Source organism: Agelaius tricolor, unplaced genomic scaffold, assembly GCF_023055355.1.
Source record: "Agelaius tricolor isolate 1412-34295 unplaced genomic scaffold, bAgeTri1.0.p SCAF_38, whole genome shotgun sequence".
NCBI classification, from domain to species: domain Eukaryota; kingdom Metazoa; phylum Chordata; class Aves; order Passeriformes; family Icteridae; genus Agelaius; species Agelaius tricolor.
Genome location: NW_027269298.1, coordinates 4,881,536 through 4,906,295, shown reverse-complemented (window position 1 = coordinate 4,906,295; position 24,760 = coordinate 4,881,536). Strand labels below are relative to the sequence as shown.

The window sequence follows — 24,760 nt, the reverse complement described above, 5'->3', positions numbered from 1 at the left end:
CACTTTCTATGGGAGGACAGTAGCTGTCCTCAGCTCTGTAAAGGGTTTTACTGTTCTTGGTATCACCATCAATTGCACTGGAACACACAAAGAGAGCTGCACAATACACTCCAGTTAAATCTCAATGGAACAGACTAGTTAAAATCATAATTATTTCCTCCATCAAACTAAACCCTGTAGAGTACAAGGGAGACCATTAAATGAAACACTATAAAAGAAATAAAGTTTGTGGCTACCAGACAGCAAATTATGACTATAATCTGACTAGCTAAAGAAATAAAGCTGTTAATACAACGTATTCACTGGCATGCCAAATGAAAAATCTTTTTAATTATTTATATGTTTATATTTCAATTTTTTTAAAAAGTGTTTGCAAATACTAGTTTGAATTGTAATTTCTGCCATATCTTTTTGAAATCGAGGAATGACCCTGTTTGATACACGTGCAGAAATCAAGCTCAAGAAGAAGGTCTGTGAGAAAAGAACACTGTAAAAAGTATCAAGAAGTATTAAATATTGAATGCCAAGCAGAATAATCTTGTAGACCAAAAGTAGTTTTTCATTTATTTGTGCATACAGCAAACCATAGAAACCCTCTTAAAATAACATTAAGAACCGAGCTTAAACCCAATATAAAATTAGGAATATAACTGAAAATTAGCATTGACAAACTGTTGTTAATTAGCTTTTCCTGTCCAAATATCTACAAGTCCCTCTTCATTTCCTACAAGTTTTATGCTAAAAATAATGAAAACTTGCTATCTCTGTTCTACACAGTGTGAGAAAAACGACCAAAAATTCTTTTGAATGGGAATTGTTGGTAAGTTTCTTAAACACAGGAGCAGGCTTGTTTTCAATTGTCCACTATTGCTGTTTAATTGCAACTGAGTACATCTCATGCACCTATCTGTATATGTTACCTGAATTCATTGTCCATCAGTGGGTCTCAGCCCCAACACACACATTCTGACAGGCATGTATTAAAAACAGATTTAAAAAATACACGGATAATAAAATGCACAGATTCCTAAGTAAAGATGCATCCAGGTTCCCTAAGCAGGTTTGCAGTAGCTACAGTAGCTGCTTTATAAACCTCAGCCTTTCAAAACCTGCTAAAAAGCTGTGGCACAATACAGAGCGAGGCCTGCAAAAATTCAGCTCCAAGCCCAAAAGCACATTTGTTTAACAGATATGCCCAAAGTGTCCAAAGCCTCAAACTTTCCTCTGTTTCTGTACTCCTATAATTTAAAAAGTAGCTAAAAAAATGGTACTGTATATAGAAATGTGAGTGTCTGTGTGCGTGTGTGCGTGCATGTGCATACATTTGTATAAATCCTTTCCAGACCTCTGGATCTTGTGCCAAATTTTGGCCATAAGAAGCATTTCTGCTTGTTTTTCTGCAGCATGGAAACCTGCAAGCACCTGAATTTAAAAGGTGTAAGATACTTCGAGGGAGAGAGTAACAATGGAGTAGTAATGGAGCTGTTTGGGATGTAGCCAGACCTTGTTGGGTTTAAGATCTGGGACCTAGTTGCCCATCTGGAGTCATGGCATGTGCTCCAGTCTCCTTCATCACCACAATTCCTGATATAAAGAGCATGGGGATAAATAACATAATAATGCTCACAGAAAATTCTGTTATGGAAATGTAAAACCAAATCGTGCTTGTTTTTAAAATGTACCCAAAGAATTTTAGATATTGGTAATGGAAAGGACCGTTGTGCATCGTCTTAGAGGCTTTTGAACCCTCCAAGAAACAACAAGACAGACATAGGAGGAAATGCATCAAAATATCTGTCTGCAGGACTGAGGTCTGGTTCCTGTTAATATGCAACAAAACAAAGCCTAGGGCTGCAAGGAGCTGGATTTTAATGTGTCCCATAGAGAATGAGATACACTCGGAATCCAAGGATATAAAACTGATTCTAAACCCTCCCAGAATGGAATGAGGGTGTCAGCTTTTCATCAAACCCTGATGGGAAAAGGAACAACTTACCCTGGGAATTTCTCAACATTTTACCTCATTTTCTACTGAGTAAAAATAGTATTAAAGTGACTGTAAGCATGTACCACTTGAGAGTGGCAAAATGTCCTTGTCTACGATGGAAGTTGCAGAACAGATTTTGAAGTGCACGAGGGCGTGTGCTGTTCGCTGTCTTGTGCAAGTGGTTTGGCTACTCCCAGGCATCACCCAATATGACATAAATAGTCCTAGCTGGTGCCAATTCCCCTCTTGTATTTGGTTGTGGTGCCTGGCACCATCCCCAACAGGCTATTTTATTCAGTCTAATATTATCTGCATCTCTCACAGAATCTGCAGTGTCCATGGGTGTTGCAGGCACAGATACACAGAACGGGCCAAGGGTGTAAGTGGAGATTTTAAGAGCTGAGGAGTTTCTGCAAAAGGCATCAGGGTGTAAAACTAACACTGTACATGCTCCTCACGCAACCCTCTGTTTTTCAGGCACTGTCTTTCCTGTTCTTTTGTGGTGTCCTGTGTATCTCCCAAAGGAATTGCTGAACTATCCATATGTAACATTTCCATTCCATTGCAGTATCTCAGGCTCCTGCTGGGATTTCAGAAATACAATTGGTAGAATTCCAGTCGAATAGAGGAGCCTTAAATTAATGAGTGTTTCGCTTCTATTTTTTGATAAAACAAATTCTGAAGCAGTGCAAGTCTCTTTTTTGACCCTAGAACATTTCTAAGGCCCCGTGCCTTTCCCCAGACCCCACAGCCAGGGCACTGCCCTCCCCCTGTCCACTGGTGCAGCAGGGGCAGCACACACACCCTCAGCCCATCCTGCTCACAGGATGGTGATGTCCACAGGCAGCATTACCACATCCCTACAGACTAAGAGGAAAACATTTTGTTTTGGCGTTGGTAGCCAAAACACCCTTTGCAGATTAATGCATAACACCTCCCTAAACCCAGCAACAGGAGCATAAAGCAGGCTGTGCTGGTGCTTTTGTAACAAAGTCTCTTAGAGGAGGAGAACTTGGGAACATTGCTTCACCCTCAGATCACCAGAGCCCCCCATGGCTTGGGACTCGGGCAAAGTGTGTGCTTAGCAGTTAGTGGGTTGCTAAGGATATGGCACATGAAGATGAGAAAGAGAAATTTCCTTTGGGGGAAATTTTGTTCTTAGTAGCTTGTGCTTGACATGTTAGATTATGCCAAAAGAAAGAAAACTAATCCTGATTCTGAAAGAGTGATGAAACAAGAGACACGTTGTGTGTGCATTATCTCCCAATAGTGGCTCAGGAACATACACCCCTTTCCTTCTGTAATGGGAGTCAAGGGGGTGTTTTAACCTCCTGCTGCCTGGAGAGGGAACTTGTGATTAACTAGACCAGGCAGGGGTGCAGCCGCATTTGTTGCTTGGTCAGGGCATGTAGAGGACTTTGTGGTACCCTTATCCTCCAAGGGGACAGAGGTGAGACAGAGCCCTCAGAGTGGTACTTGGGACAGGAACAGACATAGTCTTTCTCTTTGGAGGAAGGAGAAGACACATAGAGAAGGCAGATTCCTGACATTCTCACCACAGGCATTAGAAGGGTAAAGCTGTGGCACTGGGAGCAGGCAAGGTACCCCTGGCTGCTTCTGAGGTGCCTGGCAGCACTAAGAGGAGAGTGTCTCTGCCAAGCCATGGAGCAACAGACGCAACAGCGCTGCCTCAACCTTGACATTTCAAGAAGTGTTTCTGAGGAGATAAAGCCAGTGAGTCTTAAGGAGCCCAGGCCGAGCATCACAAGGCCAGGACGGAGGAGAGCAGGATTGGAAGCCCTCTTCCTCCGGCCTTCCCCGGGCGCCTCGGACAAAGGGGCTGCGCGTCCCGGTGCCCCCCGGGGCCGCCTAAGGCCCGGGCCCCGCGGCCGCAGCGGCCCCCGGGGGGAGCGCGGCCGGGCCGGGGCTGCGGGGCGGGAGAACAAAGGGGCCGGGAGGGGCGGCCGGGCCGGGCCCCGCGGGAGGAACCGCCGCCAGGGCTTTTCCCCTCAATTAAGCCAGCTGAATGGAGCTGAATGGCCGGTGCGAGTGCGCGGTCAGTCCCTGAGCGCCGCGATTAACCCGGGCGGCCCCGGCCGAGCCGGGCTCCGCGCTACCCGCCCCGCCGGGGAAGGGGCTGGCGGCGGGGCTGCAGCGGGCTCCGCTCCCGGGCTGCCCAGGGACCCCGGCGCTGCCCAGGGACCCCGGCGCTGCCCAGGGACCCCGGCCCTGCCCAGGGACCCCGGCCCTGCCCAGGGACCCCGGCCCTGCCGCCGCCCGCGGCGCGCCCGGGGCCCCGCTCGCCCTTCGGGGCGGGAGCGATGCCCGCGCCCTGCCCCGGCTCCGACCCCAGCCCAGCCCCTGCGCCTGCCCCGGCCCCGACCCCAGCCCCAGCCCCCTGGGGAGGGGCCAGATGCGCCCGGGGACCCCAAGGTGACCACAGCCAGGGAGGAGGCAGAGAAGGGGGAGAAGCGAGGAGAGGGGGGAAGGGGTAAGCCCTAATTTTCCCTGGGAAATCTCTGCAACACATCCGACTTTAAGCCGCGATTCCCGTCTGCTCGCTCTGTCACAGTAGTCACAGGGAAGCTTCTTGTGAGCTTTTAGTCCCAAGGGAAACGAGGAGGAAAGAGGGATTCGCTCTTCAAAACTTTCCAGGCTTTTTCGCATTTTTGCAGGGAAAAAAACCCCCAAACCACTTTTGACACAGGCACTTGGGAGGGTCAGCTCCAGGCGTCCCCGGCGCTGCCCCGAGCCCTGCCGGGAGCTGGGTCGGCGCCTCCGCAGCCTCCCCCGGCAAAAAGCCGCCCTCAGCCCCGTCCCCATCCGCCGAGGACATCCACCCCGCCTGGATATCCCGTCACCCTCCCAGCGAAGCACGAGGCATCTTCCTGCTAGCAAAGGAAGGAAGTGTTTCTTAATATCTTGGCTGTTTGTACAGATTATGGGTATTTTATCAGCTCGTCGTGCCCCAAGTTTGCGCAATACATCTGTCATTTTCCAGGATATTTTAGTGTCTTAAAGCCAGACTAGATACAAATGAATAAAACATAGCAGACTGTGGGAGGTTTGGGGTCTAATTCACAAAGGGAGTATTCAGAATTCTTTACAGGTGCTTCTGTGTTCAGCAAGCTTTCAGCCATTGATTTACTGACCTAAAAAACCCATCAAACTCCATTCCAACAAGTGAAGGAGGAAATTATGATCACAGGAACACACTTAAAGAAAAAAAAAGAGAGAGAAAGGAAAAGAAAGAAAAAGAAGTCTTTTTGAAGTTTCAGCATCCTTCTAAGCTATTTTCCACTTGTCAGGCTCTATCCACATCTAAACCCATCATCCCCCTGCAAACGGAGTCTCGTTTAAGTAGGAAAAGAAAGAAGAAAAAAGTCAGTCTAATTCGTGTTGCAGATGAATGTTTGCTGCAATTTACAAAATTATTTCAGTCTCGACTCTGCCAAGTTTATGGGTCCCCCTTTTCCCATCACCTCTGGGTGTAGATTTATTTACACAAAGTATTCTACACAAATCACCAGGAACAGATCCCCTCAGACGACAACATTATGCATTTGTAGTGCATTTCTGAGAAGGAAATTACAAGTTCCGCTAAAAATAAAAAGAGAAACTATCACATTTTTAGATGGCTTATCTTTTAAACTTACAAAATCCAAGGCTTTGCAATGATTTACTCGTTTGTGGAATTTTACATCAACGAGTAACCCAGTCTGATTTCCAAGATCAATGGCACTTATTACCGCATAAATTAGTCGATTATAGGTCTAGTAAATAGTTAAGTAGATAAATAGCTTAAGCGAAGAAGCCAAGGGTTACTCAAAGAAGATCTCTAAAGTTTCAGTAGCACGCTCTAAACAACGACTAAAAGTCAGACGGTAATTATTTTGTAAACGAATTTTTCAAAATGCAGTTAAAGGCGGTTTATTTAGGAAGTCAGGGAGCAGTGAGACTTTCTCGGGCTGTGCTCCCATCCAGGACAGATGCCGCTGATTCGGTTTACAGGTCCTTTGAATCTGAACATCTGCCCTGCACAGGGAGACAGCGGAAGGACAATTAAAAGCTAATCCCTCCGAAAAGGAGACGTTTTTTAACGGGAAAAATGTATATTTTATGCATGTTTTAAAGCTGAACTGTTACTCGCGAGAACACTACATCCACCTTTCATCAACCTTCACCACTGGGACTACTACTGCTTTTTGCACTACTTCCAAATTATTCAGCAATTAGTTCAACCAATAATAGCTGGCAAATTCGTTCCCGAGGTGCGTTTGGCGGTTGGAGATGCGCCTTTTCTGCCTGCCGTTTTCAGCACAAACCACCCCATTTCGTCGCTATTGTTACTCCCTTCGGGCGCAAAACAGCCGCAGCCCCCCGGTCCCGAGCTGCCTCCCCCGGCCCGAAGCCCGAGCTCCTCGCCACCCCTGCACTTCTCCGTGTCCCCCCGCGCCTTCCTCCCGCCGTTCCTCCTCCTCCTCCCGCGCAGGCGGAGCGCCCGCCCGGCGCAGCCCGCAGCTGTCGGGGCGCGCAGGGACGCGGCTCGAAACAAACCGCAGCAAACTTGGCCTTTACCGAACGCCCTCTCCGGGAAAGATGAACATGTTAAAGGCAAATCTGTGCCCTACGGGACACGTCCGAAGCAGGCAGGTTAGAAGAGAAAACAGTCTGAAACAGTTTGGGACGAGCGGAGAAGCACAGAGGGCACCGAGGCACAGAACGAAGTAGGGAAACGAGTTCGGTGCCAGGGTCTGGCGGGACGGCCCGAGCGCCCGGCTCGGGAAACGCCGGACTGGGGGAAGCCCTCCTCCGCCTCCAAGTCCTCGAATAAAACCAACAGCTAAGGATTTTGTTTTGTCCGAGCATTTTTCCCCATTGCATACGAGCAGCAGCGCAGGAAGCCCCCGGGATGGCAGCTGTTCTGGTGGCAGCCACACGGAGAAGTGGAGCGAGGGGCAGAGGGGAGCGGGGATGGGGGGGAGGGGGGCAGGAGGTTGCTCGAATTCCTTTGCCTGTAAAATTACAGTGCTGCGGCGGTGGGGAGGTTAAACGAGGAAACACGTCGGAAAGTTTGCTGCTGGATCCAGCGAGCCCCGGCTGCTGCCAGGCTCGCTCCCGTTCCTCCTGCCGCTGGGCTCGGTCCAGGGGCAGGGCCTGCAGAGGGGATGCTGCGAGTTTCCCGACTCCTCTCCGAGTCACCTCTCATGAACAGAACTCCAGCGGAACTCGCCCCCGAGCGAGCAGGCTCTGTGCTGCCCGCAGACACCTGCTGCCCGCGGCCCCGGGCCGGGCACAGCCAGCCCTGCAGCCCTTGGGAAACGGCCACTTCCTCTCTCTCTTTCCTTCCAAAGCTTTGGGTGCAAGAGCTCAGGACAGGGCTGAACAATTCACCCGTCAGCAGCTTTAGAGTGTAGCCACTAAAGAAAATTCACGGGCCTCTGAAGTGCTAACTTAAAATCTCTGGTTTCCAGATTTTATTTCAGGCTGCACTCCCCCTTCTTCCCCCCCTTAACCAGATGACCTTGCTTCAAAACATTTTATTTCCAGCTGAAGTGAAAAATGCTAACATATTAGCTTCTGTAATTGCAGTTTGACAGCACTTGATCTCAATAATTATGCTGCAGCTAAACTATTATTAACAGTTTAAGCTAAAATAAACGGAAATCCCCCTTTGGAAATGAACAGAAACAGACCATTTGAACTGTTCTGGGGGAAGGGTCTCTTACCTGCATTGTAGGCTGCCAGATCTGCTCCAGGCCCCGGGCTTTTTCTTTTCCTGGGTCTCCCCTTCTGGACAGTCCCCACGCCATTGTAATAAGGCAGTCCCAAAGTGTTGGCAGAGCCCGCTCCCAAAGCCGGGCCCTTCCCAGCGGCTACATCCGAGTGATTGAAATGCACCTGGTACTCCCCCTGGATGAGAGTCTCGAAATGGAGGCGGCAGTACACCAGATTGTCCTTCATGCCAAAGTGATCGCCAGTGGTCAGCATCTTGTTGCAAGTGGTGCAAGTGAAGCAATTTAAGTGATATACCAAATCCCTGGCCCTCATGACCATCTCGGAGGCAGAAATCCCCAGGTGACATCTCGCACATCTCTGCACCGAAAACCTCCTGCAAAACAGAAAGGCCAGAGGAGACGGTGAGAGGCGCATTCCCCCCCACCCCGTCCTTCGTCGGTTCTGCCCGGAGGGCGGCAAAGAGCCGCGAGCCCCGGAGCGGCGGCCTCGGCCGGGGCAGCGGCACAAAGCCGGGCCCTTTGCGGAGCCCAGCCGTGCGCGCATCCCGGGACGGAAGCGCGGGAGTCTCCGTCCCGCTCCCCACCTCGCAGTGCAGCTCCCGCCCCACCAGACCCCACCAGGAAAAGGCACCGGCCCCCGGGCACCCACACTGGGGCCCGCGAATGTGCCCGCACCCCCGGGCCGCGGGAGGCACCGGCGGCGGGTGAGGAGCGGCCCCGCTGCGGCCCCGGCCCCGCACCCAGCACAGGAGGCCGAGCAGGGCACGCCTGGAGAAGGCCCCAGAAGCCAAAGCAGGCTGGGGGGAAGCCGTGCCCGGGCCGTGTCCCCCTCTCGGCAGCTCGGGACTCATCCTCACCGCCAGTCTCCCTCCCCAGGGGGAGGCTTCAGGAGCTCGCAGCCTGCCCCACGCATGCCCACGGATCCCCTCCGCAGTCCCCTCAGGACGGGTCTGTTCCGCGGGGGGAGCGGCGGGCAGTGGCCCCGTCCCCGGCCGGCGGCCAGGGCAGGCTGTACCTGTAATAGTCCTCCTTGCAGTAGATGCTGCCGTCCTTGCTGAAGCAGGTGAGCTCGGACTCCAGGTTGAGTTTACATTCACAGCACTTCAGGCAGCGCATGTGCCACTGTTTGTCCACAGCCAGGAGGTAATAACGGTCGGAGATTTTACCCCCGCAGCCGGCGCACAGGGCAGCCCTGTCACTGCTGATGGAAGGCATGGTCTGCTGGGGGAAAACAATTACAGACCGTTAGCGAGAGGGAGAAACTCTTGAGCACGGCTGGGCTCCCCCTCCCCCTGCCCGGCCGGGGCCGAGCTGCTGCTCCCCTGGCAGAGGAGCGGGGGCTCCGAGCCGGCCACCCCGCCCGGTCCCCAGGGTCCCGCCGCATCCCACCTTCCCGGGAGGAGGCGGGGAAGCGGGCGAGACAAACAGAAAACCACCCTGGCTTTTAGGGGAGGCGTCCAAACCAGACCCAGAACTTTTTTTTTCCTGGTGGATTTTCCAGTCTCAAACCAAGAAAAGGCGCTGTTCAATAAACAGGCGCAATAATAATAGAGCAGGGCAAATCACGGATAGATAATTTTAAAATTTAGAATTACGGATATACTGAGAGTGTCTGCATAGTTAATGCTGTGTGAGTGCGTGTATGTGGAGCGTGTCTGTGTGTGTATTTTCCTAGCTATAAAATTCCGAATGAATTACGATCAAACCCCCAGTAGTCACAGAGCTGCAGACACAGCTCTCTGCAAGCTGGTTCCAAACAACACGGATCGCGATCTGCTGTGACCCAAAGCGCTAAAGGGATCAGTAAATAAAGCTGCGGAGGAGATGAGCGTTACTAAATCCGAGGTGCAGAATGTTTAATCAGGAAAACGAAATAGTGGGAAACGTGCAGGAATGAGAGCGGGTTAAAACCAAGAGAGCACATTAGATTATGCTAGGATAAACTTGGAAGCAATAAAACTAAATATAAGCCCTATATAATTTAATAGTTTAGTGTCAAATCGCAATCCAGTCGAAACCCTCAAAAAACCCCAAATTCATCCATATCCTGTCAACTTCTACCGAACAAGAAAGAGGGAGAAATATCGGAACCGTTTAAGCATGCTTATTTATTCCAGCAGGCACCTTAAAACAGCATTCAGGAGAGGAGAGGAGGCTCGGGTGGAGCAGCGTCTGGGGCAGACCTTGCAATATGCTGCTTTCCACTTCGGTCCCAACTTACTCTTACCGCTTTGCACAAAAGCCCATGGCAGATCTGTTCTTGTGCACGAGAACCCGAAACGTTTCCTTACAGCTGTGCCCAACACGCAGTTTGTTTTGGGTCGGGGTGGGGGAGAAGTTGTTTGTTTGCTTTTACCTCCTCTAGAGCCTTAAATCCTCGCGCAAAGCAAAAGCAAAGACGGCTAATCGGAGGAAATCGAAAGGAACCGAGGCTGATTTTCCAGCACATGCCAAACCCATTGCTTTCATCCTGTGCTTGCGGGGATCACAAAATCCCATCTCTGTGAGCGCTCCCGTTTGCACCGCATCATTCCCACTAGGAGAACTCCACACAAATAAAACCCTGGCACTCCACTGGTGTTAGTCACAGGAACCCACCGGTAGCTTGTTTCTTTAAGGCATTAACTGAACTCCGAGTAGGGATCGTTTTATAACCAAAGTAGTTTCTTGTAAATCCACTTTAAATTAAATAACGATTTTTTCTACTTCGCTCTTCTAGTAACAAAAATATTCTGCGGTCTAGAAATGGAATTCAAGGATCTAGTATTCCAACCCACAATTTGTTACATGCACACGTGTATCCATACAGATTATATACAGTTATATAAAACTATCGCGCCACAATATTTATTCCAGCAAAGAATATTGGATGTTGTGTAATTGTACGGAGAAATATCAACTTTTTAAAAGAAAACCAAAACCGTTTAGATTAGAAATTGCATCCCACCCTTCCAGTACAAAGGCCGTTCTTCAGACGATGTTTCAAGATTAAATAGTCTCACTGTCACCTTCAAGCAAATTTCATATAACATTACAAGAAAGAACACATACGGATGAAGTTTGAAAACCTGAAAACGGATCTTCCTTGCATATGCCTGTATCAGTTTACAAGACAGCATTTAATAAACATACGAGATAATCTCACTTCAGAATTGTAATTTCTTAAAAAAAAATTAGTATACATAAATAGTTAAATCACTTAAGACACTTCGAAAATTTCGTCCACTTTGCCAGCTTAATGCTAGTTAGATGGATGAATCTTTTTTATTATCTAAATGTATTAATATGCAAGGTCTACGCATCAGCAGACAAGATGAAATGTGGTAAAGTTATAAAAATTCCCATCCATCCGTCTTCCTGGGACATATCTTCTAGTTCTGTTTGCCATGTTTACAAACCCACATATTAAAACTATTTAAAAAACCCGTAACTTAAAGACACTCGTGTTTGTTTTTTTCCTTCTTAAATAAATGCTATAAAGACTATCTACATGAAGGCATCCTACCTGAAAAATAACACAGAATTGGATTCTTTGGTGTTTGTGTTTCCATTCTGCAGACAAAAAAATTTGCTGTGCCAAAATGTTACTGGTATAAAACCACACTTTGCCTCTTCCTAAAAACTTTGGAAGGCCGGACAGGCTGGGGGAAGGGAAGGAGTTCTTGGACGCTACCAAAAGGCTGGTCTATCTGTTTTCTCACAAGAGCAGCACCGTTCATTTCGCCCAAGTGTTACTATTACTATGCATATTATTAATAATTAACAGTTTCATGCCTTTCCCCACGGTTTCATTTCATCTTTTGGGGTGCCTTTATGCTTAATTTTCTTCTGATTTAGTATTTTGCATACGCTTCCCCCCAGTCTGTTATTTTAGGGGAAAAGCTGTATCTGTGAGGGGTTTGGCATGTTTAGGGGGGTGCATGACTCTCCCATTCCTTCGGCTCCTACCGTTTCCGTCTCTCCCCTGTCTATAGCCGAGCTGATGGCCGGTGCTTCGCTTTTGGTTCTCCGATCCATCTCGTCGATGACCCCGTGCATCTCCGAGCCGGAAAGGCTGTGGAAAAGCATCGCTGAGGAAGCAGAGGAGGAGGGCCCGAGTGGCTGTTGCCGCTGACAGTTGTCGGGGTCCCTGCAGGAGCCCAGAACTTGCATTAACCGGAGCCCTCCCCCATGCATCTAGCACGGCCGCCCCGTCTCTCCTTGGGCACCGGGTTTTTCCCCGGCAGAGCTCTCCGGAGCGCGGCGCAGGCACTGATCCGAGGTTTCAAGGAATGGGGTGCAGAAAAGGCGGGCGAAGGGGATGCGGGAGAGGGGATAACTGGTGATGTAAGCTTCGGGGCTTGGATCTAGTCTGTTGCGCGGCCCCGGCACATCTCTCTAGGAGGCTTCTTCAGTGCAGGGCTCATTGCCCCAGGTGCAGTCCCAGGCTTTATGCTCTGGCCCAGCTGGCAGAAGGCTGGGCAGGCTTACGGTTGGGAGGGATTAATAAATAGTAGAAATAAAAAAAAAAAAATTAAACCATCTTCGGTGAGAAATAAATAAGAATTAAGAAAAAAAAATTACGACAAGCCCCTTACATCGTACTGTGCGAAATTTAGAGGAGGAAAGCAAGGGAGAGGGAGACCGCAGCAGGCGGAGAGCAGGCTGGTGCTGCAGGAGGCTGGGGCGGATGCCCACCGTACGCACTCACAGTCCAGAGGGCTGGCAGCGGCGGCAGCTCAGGGGCAAAGTTTGCTCCTTCCCCCGCTCCTCCCCCAGCCCGCTGGAGCTCATTGGGAAAAGAAAAAGCCAAGGGGAAGGAGGAAGAGTTGGACGGGCACCAGATGGGACGGGCACTGGCGGCCCCCCTCTGTCCTTAAAGCGGCGCGGCCCGCGGGGCCCGGGGCGGGAGCGCAGCCGGAGCGGAGCCGCCGCGGAGCTGCGAGCAGCGCGTCTGCAGCGCGGGGACCGCGCGGGGCTCCGCGCCTTTTCTACAGCCCCTCTGACATCATGTCCTGCCCCGCCGCCATTGGCTGCGCCGCGCCCGGGCCGCCGGCATGTGCTCGGGGCCGGGCGGTGTCCCCGCGCTGTCCCCGCGCTGTCCCCGCGCTGTCCCCGCGCTGGCCCCGCGCACCGCCAGCGCTGCCGCGTCCCGCTCGCTGCGCGGGCTCGGGAGCGGCCCGGCCCCTCGCGGACCTCGGCGTTTGTCGCCCGGTGACCGTCGGCGACGCGTCGGGCCATGGCGCGCCGGAGAGGCTGCGGGGCACAACTTCTCCAGCGCGCGAGAAGGAGGCGTTCTAGAGTACGTCTCACCATACCCCAAACATTTACGACCAGTTGAATGCACCCAATAACTCTTCGTTATGAAAAAAATTCACTGTTAGAATATGACAACTTGAGTCACTCCAGTTTGTGGAGCCTTCCACAAACCGAGGCCTCTTGCATCTCTAATTTCCAAGTAGTCTGTAAGAAAACCAGGCCAGGAAGGTCTCTGAACTTGAGGAAAAGCTTCAGAAACTCTCCAGGAAAAACAAAGAGTGCACAGGGAGACTGTTTATGGTGTCTAAATATTTATCCAGGAGGTGGGTAGTAAGGAAGGACTAATTAGTATTAAAGATGTCAAATATCGCACTTCTAATTATGTTAGCAAAGGTAGCACAACGGAAGGTAAATGTGACTGCACATCTGAGATCATGAGACGCGCTGCCTCATCCGTGACTATGAATTATTACATCACTCTGCTCATTGCCATCAGGTGTTGTTTTCTGACAGAGCCATTTGCCTCTTACAGGTGTAGTGCAGTTAACATTATCCTTGCTAAAACTGGAATTCTTCTGTTTATAGCCCAACTTTGCTGGGTTTATACATTCCATTCTTACAATAATTGATGCTTTTTATCATCTTTCTGTTGGGATTGCTCTGAGTAGTTAAAGTCATTTGCATGTCACAGAGGAGAACAAAGTGTCTCTTGTAGAAATGCATATGAAATAGCCACAAGACCCCTCAAGAAACCATACAGAATGCAAGCTAATTTGGCATCTGTGGGAACTATCCAAAGTTTGTCCTAAAATCAGGCCTTGGAAACAATGGAAGTTCATGTTTGAATTCAGATTAGAATCCTGCAGCACCATTAGTGGCCCTGTACAGCATTTCTCTGGATAAAATCATCTTTGCCTTCCCCGTACAGTTGCGCGAGGTTTTCAAGCCCCGTCTGTGCTGGGAGCTTTGCCTGCAGGAGCAGCTGTGGATCACTGCTCACCGGACAGCACGGACCCCCAGGTGGGACAGCACTGGCTCACCTTTGCTCAGGCACTGCTGCAGAAATCCTTCTCACAGCTGTGGACCGTGCTGTCCTCAGATGTTCTGATACCAGATTCATTTCCTATCACCCAATTGATTACGTACTTTTTGCAGTCAAGAAAGGTCATGGATTTGTACACTCTATCAGACATAGCTAATTATCAAAAAGATTTTAGGTATTTAACAGAATGAAAGTACAGTGTTTTATGTTCCAGAATTGCCTCGGTGGATGGAACCAATAATACCAGGAGCACGCTGAAAAAGTATGGCACGGCCTCCAGTTCACAGGGTATCTCTGATTATCTTCTAATGGATATACAAACACAAGAAGACATCCAACCCTTGCTACCAAAACACAAGGAGAGTAACAGAATGTAAACATAAAGCTGCTAATGTACACACTGACACATGAATGGCATTTACATTGTTCAGAATAAAATCAAGGATACTTTCAAATAATGAGCCACAGAAAAATTGCTGGAACAAAATTGTCTTCAGAATGAAATGCAGGCTTATTTGAAATGAGAGTTTTTTCATTTAAAAAATGGTGCAGCTAATAATAAAGTCTTTTAACCTGTATTTTGTTATAGGTGACAGGTGAACAAATCACAGGTCTTGAGTTTTTCTACCCTGCCTCTCTTGGTAACGTCATCTCCAGTACCATCTGCTACCTACCAGACAAACAGACCAACCACATAATGAGGTACCAGCTTCCACCCAGCTACCGTGACTAAATCAGAACAAAAGATTCAACGCCTCCTTCAACAAAGGAACACAAGTCTAAGCTGTCTTTGCTAATTGCTGGGTTTCAGGTTGTCTGTTACAGATTTTAAGTGAGCTGCAAACTTCCATCAAATACTTATAGCTGTTGGATAAAGATACTAAGAATAAAAGATAAATGGAAGCAAAAGGTAAGAGAGAAGAGAAGAAAGCTTAGAAAATAAGCAACTACTTATGGTAATTTAAAGACTGTGGAATAATATAAACATGAAAGACCAGGGGGCAGAGTGATTGATATCTCATATGTTTTCGATGCCCCTACGGTTATTAGACTGCAATATATGGGAACATACAATAAACTATGAATTAAAATGTAATTGTAGCTTCAGGCATCTTCTTCATTGTCTGCTGTGGTGTTATGTCTTCATGCACCGTGATTGACAAGGTGTAATTAATCATCTTACTCAGTTGTAAATATGGGCACCCTTCACAGTAGGCATCAGGAAGTGTGTACCAGCAAAGGAAGCAATAGTTGACGCTGAGATACCATTAAATCAAAATCAGAATGCGTATATGTTCAGAAGTGTGTGTTTGGTGTGATGCTGTTATGGTTTATTTCTAAAATACTGTACCAACAGATTTACTTGATTTGCAAGTTAACTACAACATTAACCGCTTTCATATATTTTGTCTCTTCTTCATTTTTATAGGCAATGATGTTGTTCTCCTAAAATGTGAGCCAGTTTGCTTCCTGTCAGCAAGTGGAGCTCAGCTCAGCTCTTCCTCTGCCCAGGTTGCTGCACACAGACCAGCAGCTCCGTGGTCTCCCTTGAAATGGTTCGGGCAAATTATTGCTCCATTCATGGATCACCTTCTGCACTTCTTATATACTGACTTAGACACTTTGGGTCATTTTAAAATGAAAGAGAATAATGAAATTATCCTAACCAGGAACACTGTTCCATTTAAAAATAGGACATTTCTTGCCACCAACGCTGTCCCCAGATTGTAAATGAATGTCTTAAAAGATTTTTTACATTATTCCAGGGTAGGAAACTTGTTATATCTGTTTCTTTTTGTAAATGATTGCTATCCTTATCTAGTTAGTACAGAAATGGTATCTGAGTCATGGGAAATTAAGTGGTTTGTCTCAGGAAAATTTGGTGGTATGCATGTTTTTGATGCACGTAGAGCTGCTGAATGAATAATTGGCCCCTATTTAATGTCCTCTGCTTTAAAGCTGTCTAGTACATTTGCTGTTTAAAAAAATGTCTTTCAAAGCTGTTAAATATGTAACAAAAAGAGGTTGCTCTCTCCATTTTGACACGAACAAAGCCATACAGTGAGCTGCCCGAGGTATTTCCAGCATGGGATTAATTACAAACACAATCATAAATGGAAATTTTCAAAGTTTTCCGATTCCTTTTCTTTGCGATACCAGCTGATGAGTGTTTGATAAAAACATGGAGTAAAAATATCAGTTCAGGAATTAGCTATTAAATATTAAGCCAAACATTTTTCAGAGAGTATGGGATCTGTTGGATCTATAATTCCACCATTTACCCCTGATGGAGTGAGATCTCTGGCTGTCTTCAGAAGCAAACCGAGCTTAAAACAGGAGTGCGCTCTCAAGAAGATGATCGACTAAGAATGTGTTTTATTTTGATTTGAAAAACTGTCAATCACAGATAAAAAAGACCAAATGCTATTATTATAGCATTATAGCTAACTGTATTTGTCTGGTAAACCAGGCACATGCAGGAAAGAGAAAAAAATACAGTTTAAAAGGAAAATATTCTGAAGGTTTTGCCCAGATGTTGTGTTGAAATTGTTGTTCCCTGGTACAAGCAATTGATTTCAGAGGAAAATACAAGCACGTATCTATAGATGTGAGAGAGAAATGAGATGTCCAATGTCTCACATATTGCAGTTTATATAGCCACAGCTATTTAAACAATTCCAAAACTGCCTCTACGGGTGTCAGAGAGGGAGGGAAATCTTCAACCACATGATCTTCTCTCCAGAGTCCTGTTAAATCCACTGAACTTAAAACAGAACAAGAAGTGTGAAATATGGGTTTGAACATGTTATGTCAGAAATGTAAAGGTTGGAAGCCTTTTTAGTAACCGATATTAATATTGTATTAAATGTTATGAAAAGGTAGGTGTTGGAGAGAAGGGCTGGGCTCATGTGCAATTTTGTCAAGGTTTTTATCTGTGATTATGATTCCAGATGTATCTATTCCCTGAGGACAAAAATGAAGTAAAGTTGGCATGTGACATGTGTTTTAAGGTGTTTGGCACAGTTTCCCAAAGTGATGACAAAATGTTCATTTTTATTACAGTGAATTGGTACAGAAAACACGATTCTGAAGGTCAGTAGCTGTATATTTACCAGAGCTTTGGAGTTTGATTTTGGGGAATATATATTTTTGGTGATGTGCTTAGATCTGATTGCCTGACAAGCATCTACTATAATAAATAATGTAAATAGAATAACTTTTACAAAATATGAAGTGGCAATTACTAGAAATTCAGTAAATTCATGCACAGGACATGACAAAGATCGCAACAATTTCTCTTTTTTGCATCTAGTAGTGTAGCTGCTTCTTATTAATTATTTTAAATCTGTTTACTGCAGACTAATCTCATTGCTCTACAGTTAGAGCTCAAATAATTGCAGCAATGTCCTTTGTAGGAACACGTTTTCCATGTAGATGGGCAGGTTTTAATTGTTTTCACAAACTGGGCAGGTTATTTTTTTGGCTGAGGCCGTTTTGCCCGAACGCAGGCAGGAGTTGCGAGGGGAGTTCCTGCGGCGCCCGGCTCCCCCCGTGCCGGCCCTGCAGCCCCGTGTGCAGCAGCCCCAGGCTGGCAGCAGGGCACCCCGGTGCAGCAGCAGCAGCAAACGCTCCCTCATAAAGCTTTTACAAGTCCAGCATCCACCAATCCGCGGCGCGGGGAGCCTGCCCCGATTGGGTGTACCGGGATTTGGTAAACACGGCTGCATGACAAAAACAAGGTTTGTACAGAAAGGACTCCAGCAGCATCGCCTCCTTCGAATGCTCAGAGCCCAAGAATATGATTAATTCCATACTTTATAAGTAAACTTCCCCAGCTCTGGATGCATCTGCAAATATTCAGAGTGATGTGCTCAATGCATTCCTTTCTGTTCTACAACCACATTTCTTTGTGAATTTAACCACATCAGAAAGCACTTCAGATTTCTAACACAAATATTCAATGCATTTAATGTAAGGAAGCTTCTTTTATTGGAGGTGATTTGGAACATTTTGTATTTTATAGGTATATTTAAGAGGTTAGCAGTAGGGGGGAATCGTCTGTGGAAAATCTGTCTACAGCTGAAATTCTTAGATGCAGAAGTGTTGCTGAAATGCCCAATACATTTACATTCTTTTGTTAAGTAGCTTACAGGACTATCCTCTTAGCTACCAGATACCCAGATCCTTTTTTTTTTTTTAAGGTCAAATAACATTTCTCCCCTTTTTTCTTATTTGTTATTTTCAGGGGAATATACTTGGACTGGGGTTTTGTGTGCCATTAGAAGATTTTCATTTTTTCCTGGCTTTTTTTTTACTTTTTTAATCCACAATTTTGTTGTTCTTTTCAATAATCTTCTGCAACTTTCTTTCATCTTTAGTGCATGTGAAGAAGCCCCTTATTGGCTAGCACATTACTGATAATGATTTACAAGTTTTCCCAGATTAATTTTCCATGGGATTATTTTTTCCCCAATAAAACAGCTCCAATTAAAAAAAAAAAAAAGAATGCCAAAGGTTAAGGCATTTTATAATACAAATTGGAAATGAATTTTTGAAGTAGTTGAGTTTGTATTTTTAAATTTAGAATCTGTTTATACTTCAGTATCGGAAAAACAATGTGTAGAATTTAAAAATTAGCAGTCTGGTGCTTTCCAGATATTGAAATGTGCCTGCCTAATGAAGGCAGAAGACTTGCTCACTAGATTTATTTTAAAGCAGTGCTTTTAGATAGACATAAATTTAAATGGCAGTTTTCAACTGGATACTTATTACTATTTTATTTGATATTTGCAAGATACCTGACCATTTAATATTTATCCTTTATTTCTCTGAGCTGATCTAATTGCACCTCTCTATTTTGCATTTATTTCTCTTTGCAAACACTACATTATTCACTCTCTCCTGTGCTTATTAAACAGTGCCACCTGCACCAAATGAAACAAAGCTTCTCCATCAATCTATCCCAGCTAAAGAACCCTGACTATATATTATAATTAATTGAAGCTCAATTGAACACTTGAGTCTGAACTAGATACAGTAACCTGAAAAAACATTAAAAAATTAGGATGTACTTTAAAGAAATCTTTTAAATGAAAATGTTCACTCAAAACCAAGAACCTAACCTTGCACCAAGCACTCTTCATCAGCTCCGCACAGTACCTCAAGTAGCAATTAGCAGGTCCTTTAATTAATTAACTATTCCCTGTACATCACAGGGATTTTTGTGGCACTAACGTCATCCTCCATAAGTGAATACCAAATCCAGTCAATATTTTGTCACTCCCAAGCCTTGTCTGGACTACCTGAATGCCACCGCCGGGCTCTGCAGCCCTTCCAGCGCAGGAGCAGGTATGGACAGAGGGAGCCTTGTGTGAGCTGGGCGCTGGGGACAGAGGAGGGACCGGCAGGGACCCACGGGGCACCCTGTGTGCAAATGCTGGCAGCAAGAACTGGGATGAGATGCAAACTGAGACAGTGGCAATGACACCTTACAGATGTGCTGGAGTAAGATGATTTTCTTTAGGAGCTGAACGCACCCAGAAGTTTGGGAGTGCTGGAGGCTCCGCTGCTGTGCTGCCCCTGCTCCCACTGCCCGCTCCAGACAAGAGCAGATTAATTAAGTGGCAGGTCAGACACGAGAAGGTGAGAGGGCATTTCCCTCCAATCCCAGACATTTTGCCCATTTTATACTTTGCAAACTTTTTATATAAGCGTGGCTGATTCTTTTCAATGTAATTCTCATTTGGAAAACACTGAGTAATTTTAAGAAATTACCACCTGAAAATGAGGCACAAAATACGTAGTGCTGGTTTTAAGATTTCCAAAGATGCAGTATGTAAATTTGTTTATATAAATATGTATAAGATATATCACAGTATGAGGCTGTGTGTGTGTGGATGAACATATGTGTGTGTAACCATCTATCTATTTGCAGATTCAGACACAGACATATGTTATAATTACTTAGAGGCAAATATCTGCAGAAATAATTCTTTGTGTTCAGTAGTTTTCTTTAGTGTGCAGTAAATTTCTCTTCAGAGATTTCTGTGTTCAGGGAAGATCTTATGAATTTATGTAATGTATAGTATTATGAAATCAAATAAAGTATGCCTTGTATGATTTTGCAAGAATTATACATTAGCATTCTCTTTCAACGTGTAATATTTTGAATGATGTAACCAACTTTACAGATATTTTAAAAATAAACAATACATATGATGAACTTGTAGAAATACATACTGTAGAAATCTCAAGAAAGAATAATTATTATTCAAATATTTTGAGATGTTGACATTATAATTTAAAAACCCACTACATTTAATTTGAACTCTTCATGAGGAGTAATATGTATTCAATTGCTAAAAGATAGAAAAAGATAGTAACTTACTGATCTCAGTAATATTTGCTATTTTCTAAGAGTAACAGTAATTTCCATTTTCGCTTTATGGATTCTCCTGCATCACTGTTACTGCAACTTCAGTTAAAAAAATTTTGGCATGAGCAAAATGTAAAGTAAAATGTAAAGGTCAACTGATAAGCTATGATTGTATCTCTGTTTTTGCTGTGTAAATCTGCTCTTATCAATAATTCACTATTCATGTTCTACAAAGGCTCTGTCTTTACATTTTTAATTAGCACTTAAAATATTACAAAGATAATTAAAAAAAAGGGAAATACTCTGTACATGGAGTCTTTCTGTCATAATTTACTACACATTTTTTCCAATAGATTTGGCAAATGAATACTCTGTTTTGATACATCAATCTCAAACAAAGGTGGACTCTGATGCAATTTTTCACTGTTCATTTCCCTGAACCTTTTGGGATATAAAGAATCATGAACAAATACTTAACAGCCTGATCAATAGCCATTGACCATTTGGAGCCCCTCGTACCCTAACAAGCACAGCTTGATCATGTATATTTGATCATGTAAAATTTCAAAGCACCTTGATACAGCAGAGCAAGGCTTTCTATGGCATCTTTGTGTTATTTCCTAAAGCACACATTTCCCTTGATTTAGCTTTACCATTAATGGCAACTTATTGCACATCTATATGATGAAGCTCAAGATCATGAATTTCAGTGTTATATATCCACAGTATTTCATATGAATGGCAAATATAAAACACTATCCTAACATTTTAGGATAGGGAACTCTGGATGTGCCTATGGATTCAATGGACCCCAGAGTGCAAATCTAAAAAGCCCTATCGTTATAAATCTTGCATTCCTGTTAAGTGCTGGCATGCACATTTCACTGAGGTGTGTTAAGTTTATTTTAGCAGAAAAACTGCAGCAAAAATCTTTCCCTTGATATCCTTTTAAATATATGTTCACATATGTATAAAATAAAAAATATTCACGTTCGCAGCTGTGTTAGCCCTCAGCCTTATTAATATCATGGAAAGAGATAAAAACCTAAGCAAAAAATATTTACAGTGAAAAATTTCTTTGCAGAACTTTATTATTGTTCATAATTCCACATCCAGTGTTTTTCATCCAGGAATTTTTAGTTTATCATTAAAATATAACACTGATGCTACATTTGTATAGCTGCCTTTTCTGCTTATAATCATAATGTTTATTCTAACTTTCTGGGCTTATTATTTTAGACAGATATCAGTTTAATTAGCTTAAGCTGTCATACTCTAATAAATACAGACGGGTTGCCTGGTTTGGGAGGAGGAAGGTGGCTGCAGATTTCAGAAGCAGAGACAGTTAATGCCTTGTACATTATCATGTAAACAGCAAAAGGACAAAAATAATTACCTGATAAACTTTCAATTTCTGACTCTCCCCTATATGCTTTCTGACCAATTTTTCTATAGAAAATCCATTCAAATTAGGCAAGTCCTCTAAATATCTGCAGCATCTGCTGGTTCAGACACCTTCCTTTATGCAGAGTACCATTTTCATATGATAATACATGTAATATGATATAGAATGACAGAATGCATGACAGTTGCCCATAATACATAGAAAGTCACTCAAAGGACAGAAGCGACATTTGGATAATTAGCATCCATTGGGCAGTCAATCATGCGAATAGAAAAAACTGAACAAAACCCACAATGGAGTTAGAAAACAAAAGGGACCCTAGCCAGTCTCAGGATTAACTGCTCTAAAGCGATCTAAATGCTTTTGTATCTAAAGAACTGAGGCTCCCAGGGCTGCCCTGTTCCCCTCTAGATACCCAGGGAACTAATTGTGGCGATCAAAGTTAAAGCATTCTCTCTTCTTTATAGACTGCTAAATACACAGAAAAATTATTTCTCCATTCGTGTTCATTAAACTATTTTAAAGTTAAAAAACTGATGCCACGTTCTTTTGCCAAGTGAAATGAGCTAGAGTATTGAGATTGTCCTGCTTTTATGAGAACACAACAGACCTTTTAATTTAAACTCTGCCTTTGTTTGATTAATATTATTTTGCTGTTGTCCAGTCTGCTATCTCTTTCTTTTTGGATAATGAAGGCAATTGTCATTAGAAACTCCTGTGTGAGAAAAACCTGAACACAGGAATAGCAATAATAGTAATACAAAGCCCATTAACAAAATTAAGCAGGAAAGGTTCCACAATTTCTTAGTAGCTTCCACTTCATAAAAGAAATAAAATATTTTGTCACTCAATATATGCAGCTCAAAATATTTCCTTTCCCCAGATTAGGTGGAAGATGAGGGCAGCCTCCTTTAAAGCTCCATCTAACACAAGAGAAAGAGAAAGAGAAGAGATACAGAGAGAGCCCCAGGATGTGGAAAGTCATGAAAATACCTACCCTGGAGACAGTATTCCCATAGGATCCTTTTCATACAAATTCCAACTTGCCTAATGCCCTTAATGAATGAAATAAAAAGAGAATTCAGAAAGGCCCATGCTGATGGCTCCTGCTGGAAAGTGTGTGGTTTAAGGCATAGCTGCAGCAGTTCTGGGAGGGAATCAGCTCCGGTCCCCATCAGCCAAGCAGACAGGAATCACTGGGGCGAAATCTTCCCCCTCACACATTTGCAATTGACTTGAAATAACATCACGACACCTTTGGATAATTGACGCCTTCTTACCTTTCGTTGTCCTTTGTAATTAATATTTGTAGATCTAGAGGTTTCTGCCAGCCAGATAACAGGAAGGTGGAAGGGGTGGGGAGACAGAGTGTGTGTGTGTGTGTGTGTGTGTGTGCGTGAGTGTGTGAGTGTGTGCGAGAGAGGCAGAGGCAGAGGCAAGGAGAGAGGCAGAGAGAGCCTTTGGTTGTGTCTCTGCTTGGGGAATGGAGTGCTGGTGTATTTGTGTGGATGTGTACTGGGGGCTTTGCGAACCTCTGGAGTTCTAAAGACAGAATGTGAGAAGTAGGATGAGCTGGATGTCCCCTGCCAGTCCTTACAGAGTTTCAGCAGCCGTGACCTTCAACCCTTTTGCTGCGAGTCAGCCCCAGCTGCAGCCCCCTTGCCCAGCTGCTGTGCCAGCCTCCCAACAAGGAGAAGGGAGAGGGGACAGCAGAGGTAAGGAGGCAGAGAGAGACTGAGATCAGAAGGGCTTTTCGCCCAGTCAAATGGGCCTCTGGTGACAAATCAATCACGGCCCTTTCAAACCAATGGTGCTGCCAGTCTCCAGCTCAGCAAGCCCTCACAGCCTCCCCCGGCTCCTCGGGCTCTCCTGCATGACACTCAGCTGATGACGGGGGCTCCAGTCAGAGCAGGGCTGCTTTTTACAGGTTGATTTGGTCATTAGCATCATTTCTTCTCTATCTCCCCCTCTTGTTCTGTCTTTACCTACCATCCATTTATTTATTAAATATTGAAAACTAATATTAGAAGAGGGATTGAGATAACCAGAAACATTTGCAAATAAGTTGGTATACTGCCTTGCTTAAGGAATCCAGATTTATCTTTTTATTTGATTTTGTACTCTTAGGAAGAGCTACTTATTTTAATGTAATGAGTTGATCTGATCAGTATAATCAAGAACAAAGAAAGGAGGCATTACAAGATGCTCACTTCACTTCCTCTTTCCCTTTATTTATTTTACACCAATGAAAACTAACCTCAGTGATTTTTCCCGCTATACCCATAGGACAGGAATTATTTTTCAGTTTTCTTTTTTTTGCAGACATTTGTTAAAATATGACATTAGGTCCCGTTTAAAGCTATGAGGAAGCTCCTTGTCTGAAACAAATTTGCATTGCCGCTGAAATTCTTGTATTTCAAGAAATGTACACTAATAAAGCTCTACATGAGGTAGGAAAAAACGCTCAAAAATTGCTACTAAATCCTAATAAGTACTTCTTTCAATGCTGACTTTCCTCTGAATATCTGAAAAAGCATTTTAAAGCAGTTACAAGAGAAACAGTAATAGAAGAAGAGGGCTTAAAAGTTTAGGAAGAACAAAGTATTCTTTTGCAGATTTTGTGATTGTAGGAATTGCATTCTCTGTTTCCTCTCTTCTCTCCTGGCCACGCCTCTCCCCCCAATTCCTAATACATAGGGGGAAAAAATCAAAATAAGGTCTTAACAGAGTATATCTTGCTCTGTTTAAATCTCCTTTAACCTTAATCTCTGGAATAAAATCCTCCCACACTCCCCCAAAAAAAGAATATTGCACATTAAGGAAAAGGGAGCAGTCCCTCCTCATCCTCGCCGTGCCCAGTGCCAACGTCCTGGGCTGCAGCCAGGGGTGGCGGTGCCTGTCTGAACTCCCACATTTACATTTGGCCATCTGAGAGCAACTGGCCCGTGTGCAGTGGGGTGGGAAAGAGGGAGGA

General features: G+C 45.0%; 1 protein-coding gene and 1 long non-coding RNA gene across 6 annotated transcripts in view; one reads left to right on the top strand and one right to left on the bottom strand.

Moving 5' to 3' along the window:
• The window catches only part of LHX2 (LIM homeobox 2), a 34,078-nt gene extending 10,656 nt beyond the window's left edge, over positions 1–23,422 (bottom strand). Inside the window, exons 1-3 of one of the 5 annotated variants that reach the window (XM_071454158.1) lie at positions 23,067–23,422; positions 8,741–8,946; positions 7,717–8,099 (exon numbers count right to left, since the gene is read on the bottom strand). In XM_071454158.1, the coding sequence (XP_071310259.1) occupies positions 7,717–8,099; positions 8,741–8,940 (583 nt within the window). In that variant the 5' untranslated portion in view covers positions 8,941–8,946; positions 23,067–23,422. Of the gene's footprint in view, positions 1–7,716; positions 8,100–8,740; positions 8,947–11,673; positions 12,666–22,783; positions 22,939–23,066 lie in introns of those variants that run through there. The other 4 variants (XM_071454160.1, XM_071454159.1, XM_071454155.1 and 1 more) reach the window with 4 other exon arrangements.
• Positions 14,520–22,876, top strand: LOC139603365 (uncharacterized). The gene is made up of 3 exons (XR_011683660.1): positions 14,520–14,915; positions 15,435–19,354; positions 22,670–22,876. It is a non-coding gene; the product is annotated as an uncharacterized lncRNA (long non-coding RNA).
• Positions 23,423–24,760: the final 1,338 nt, after the last annotated feature.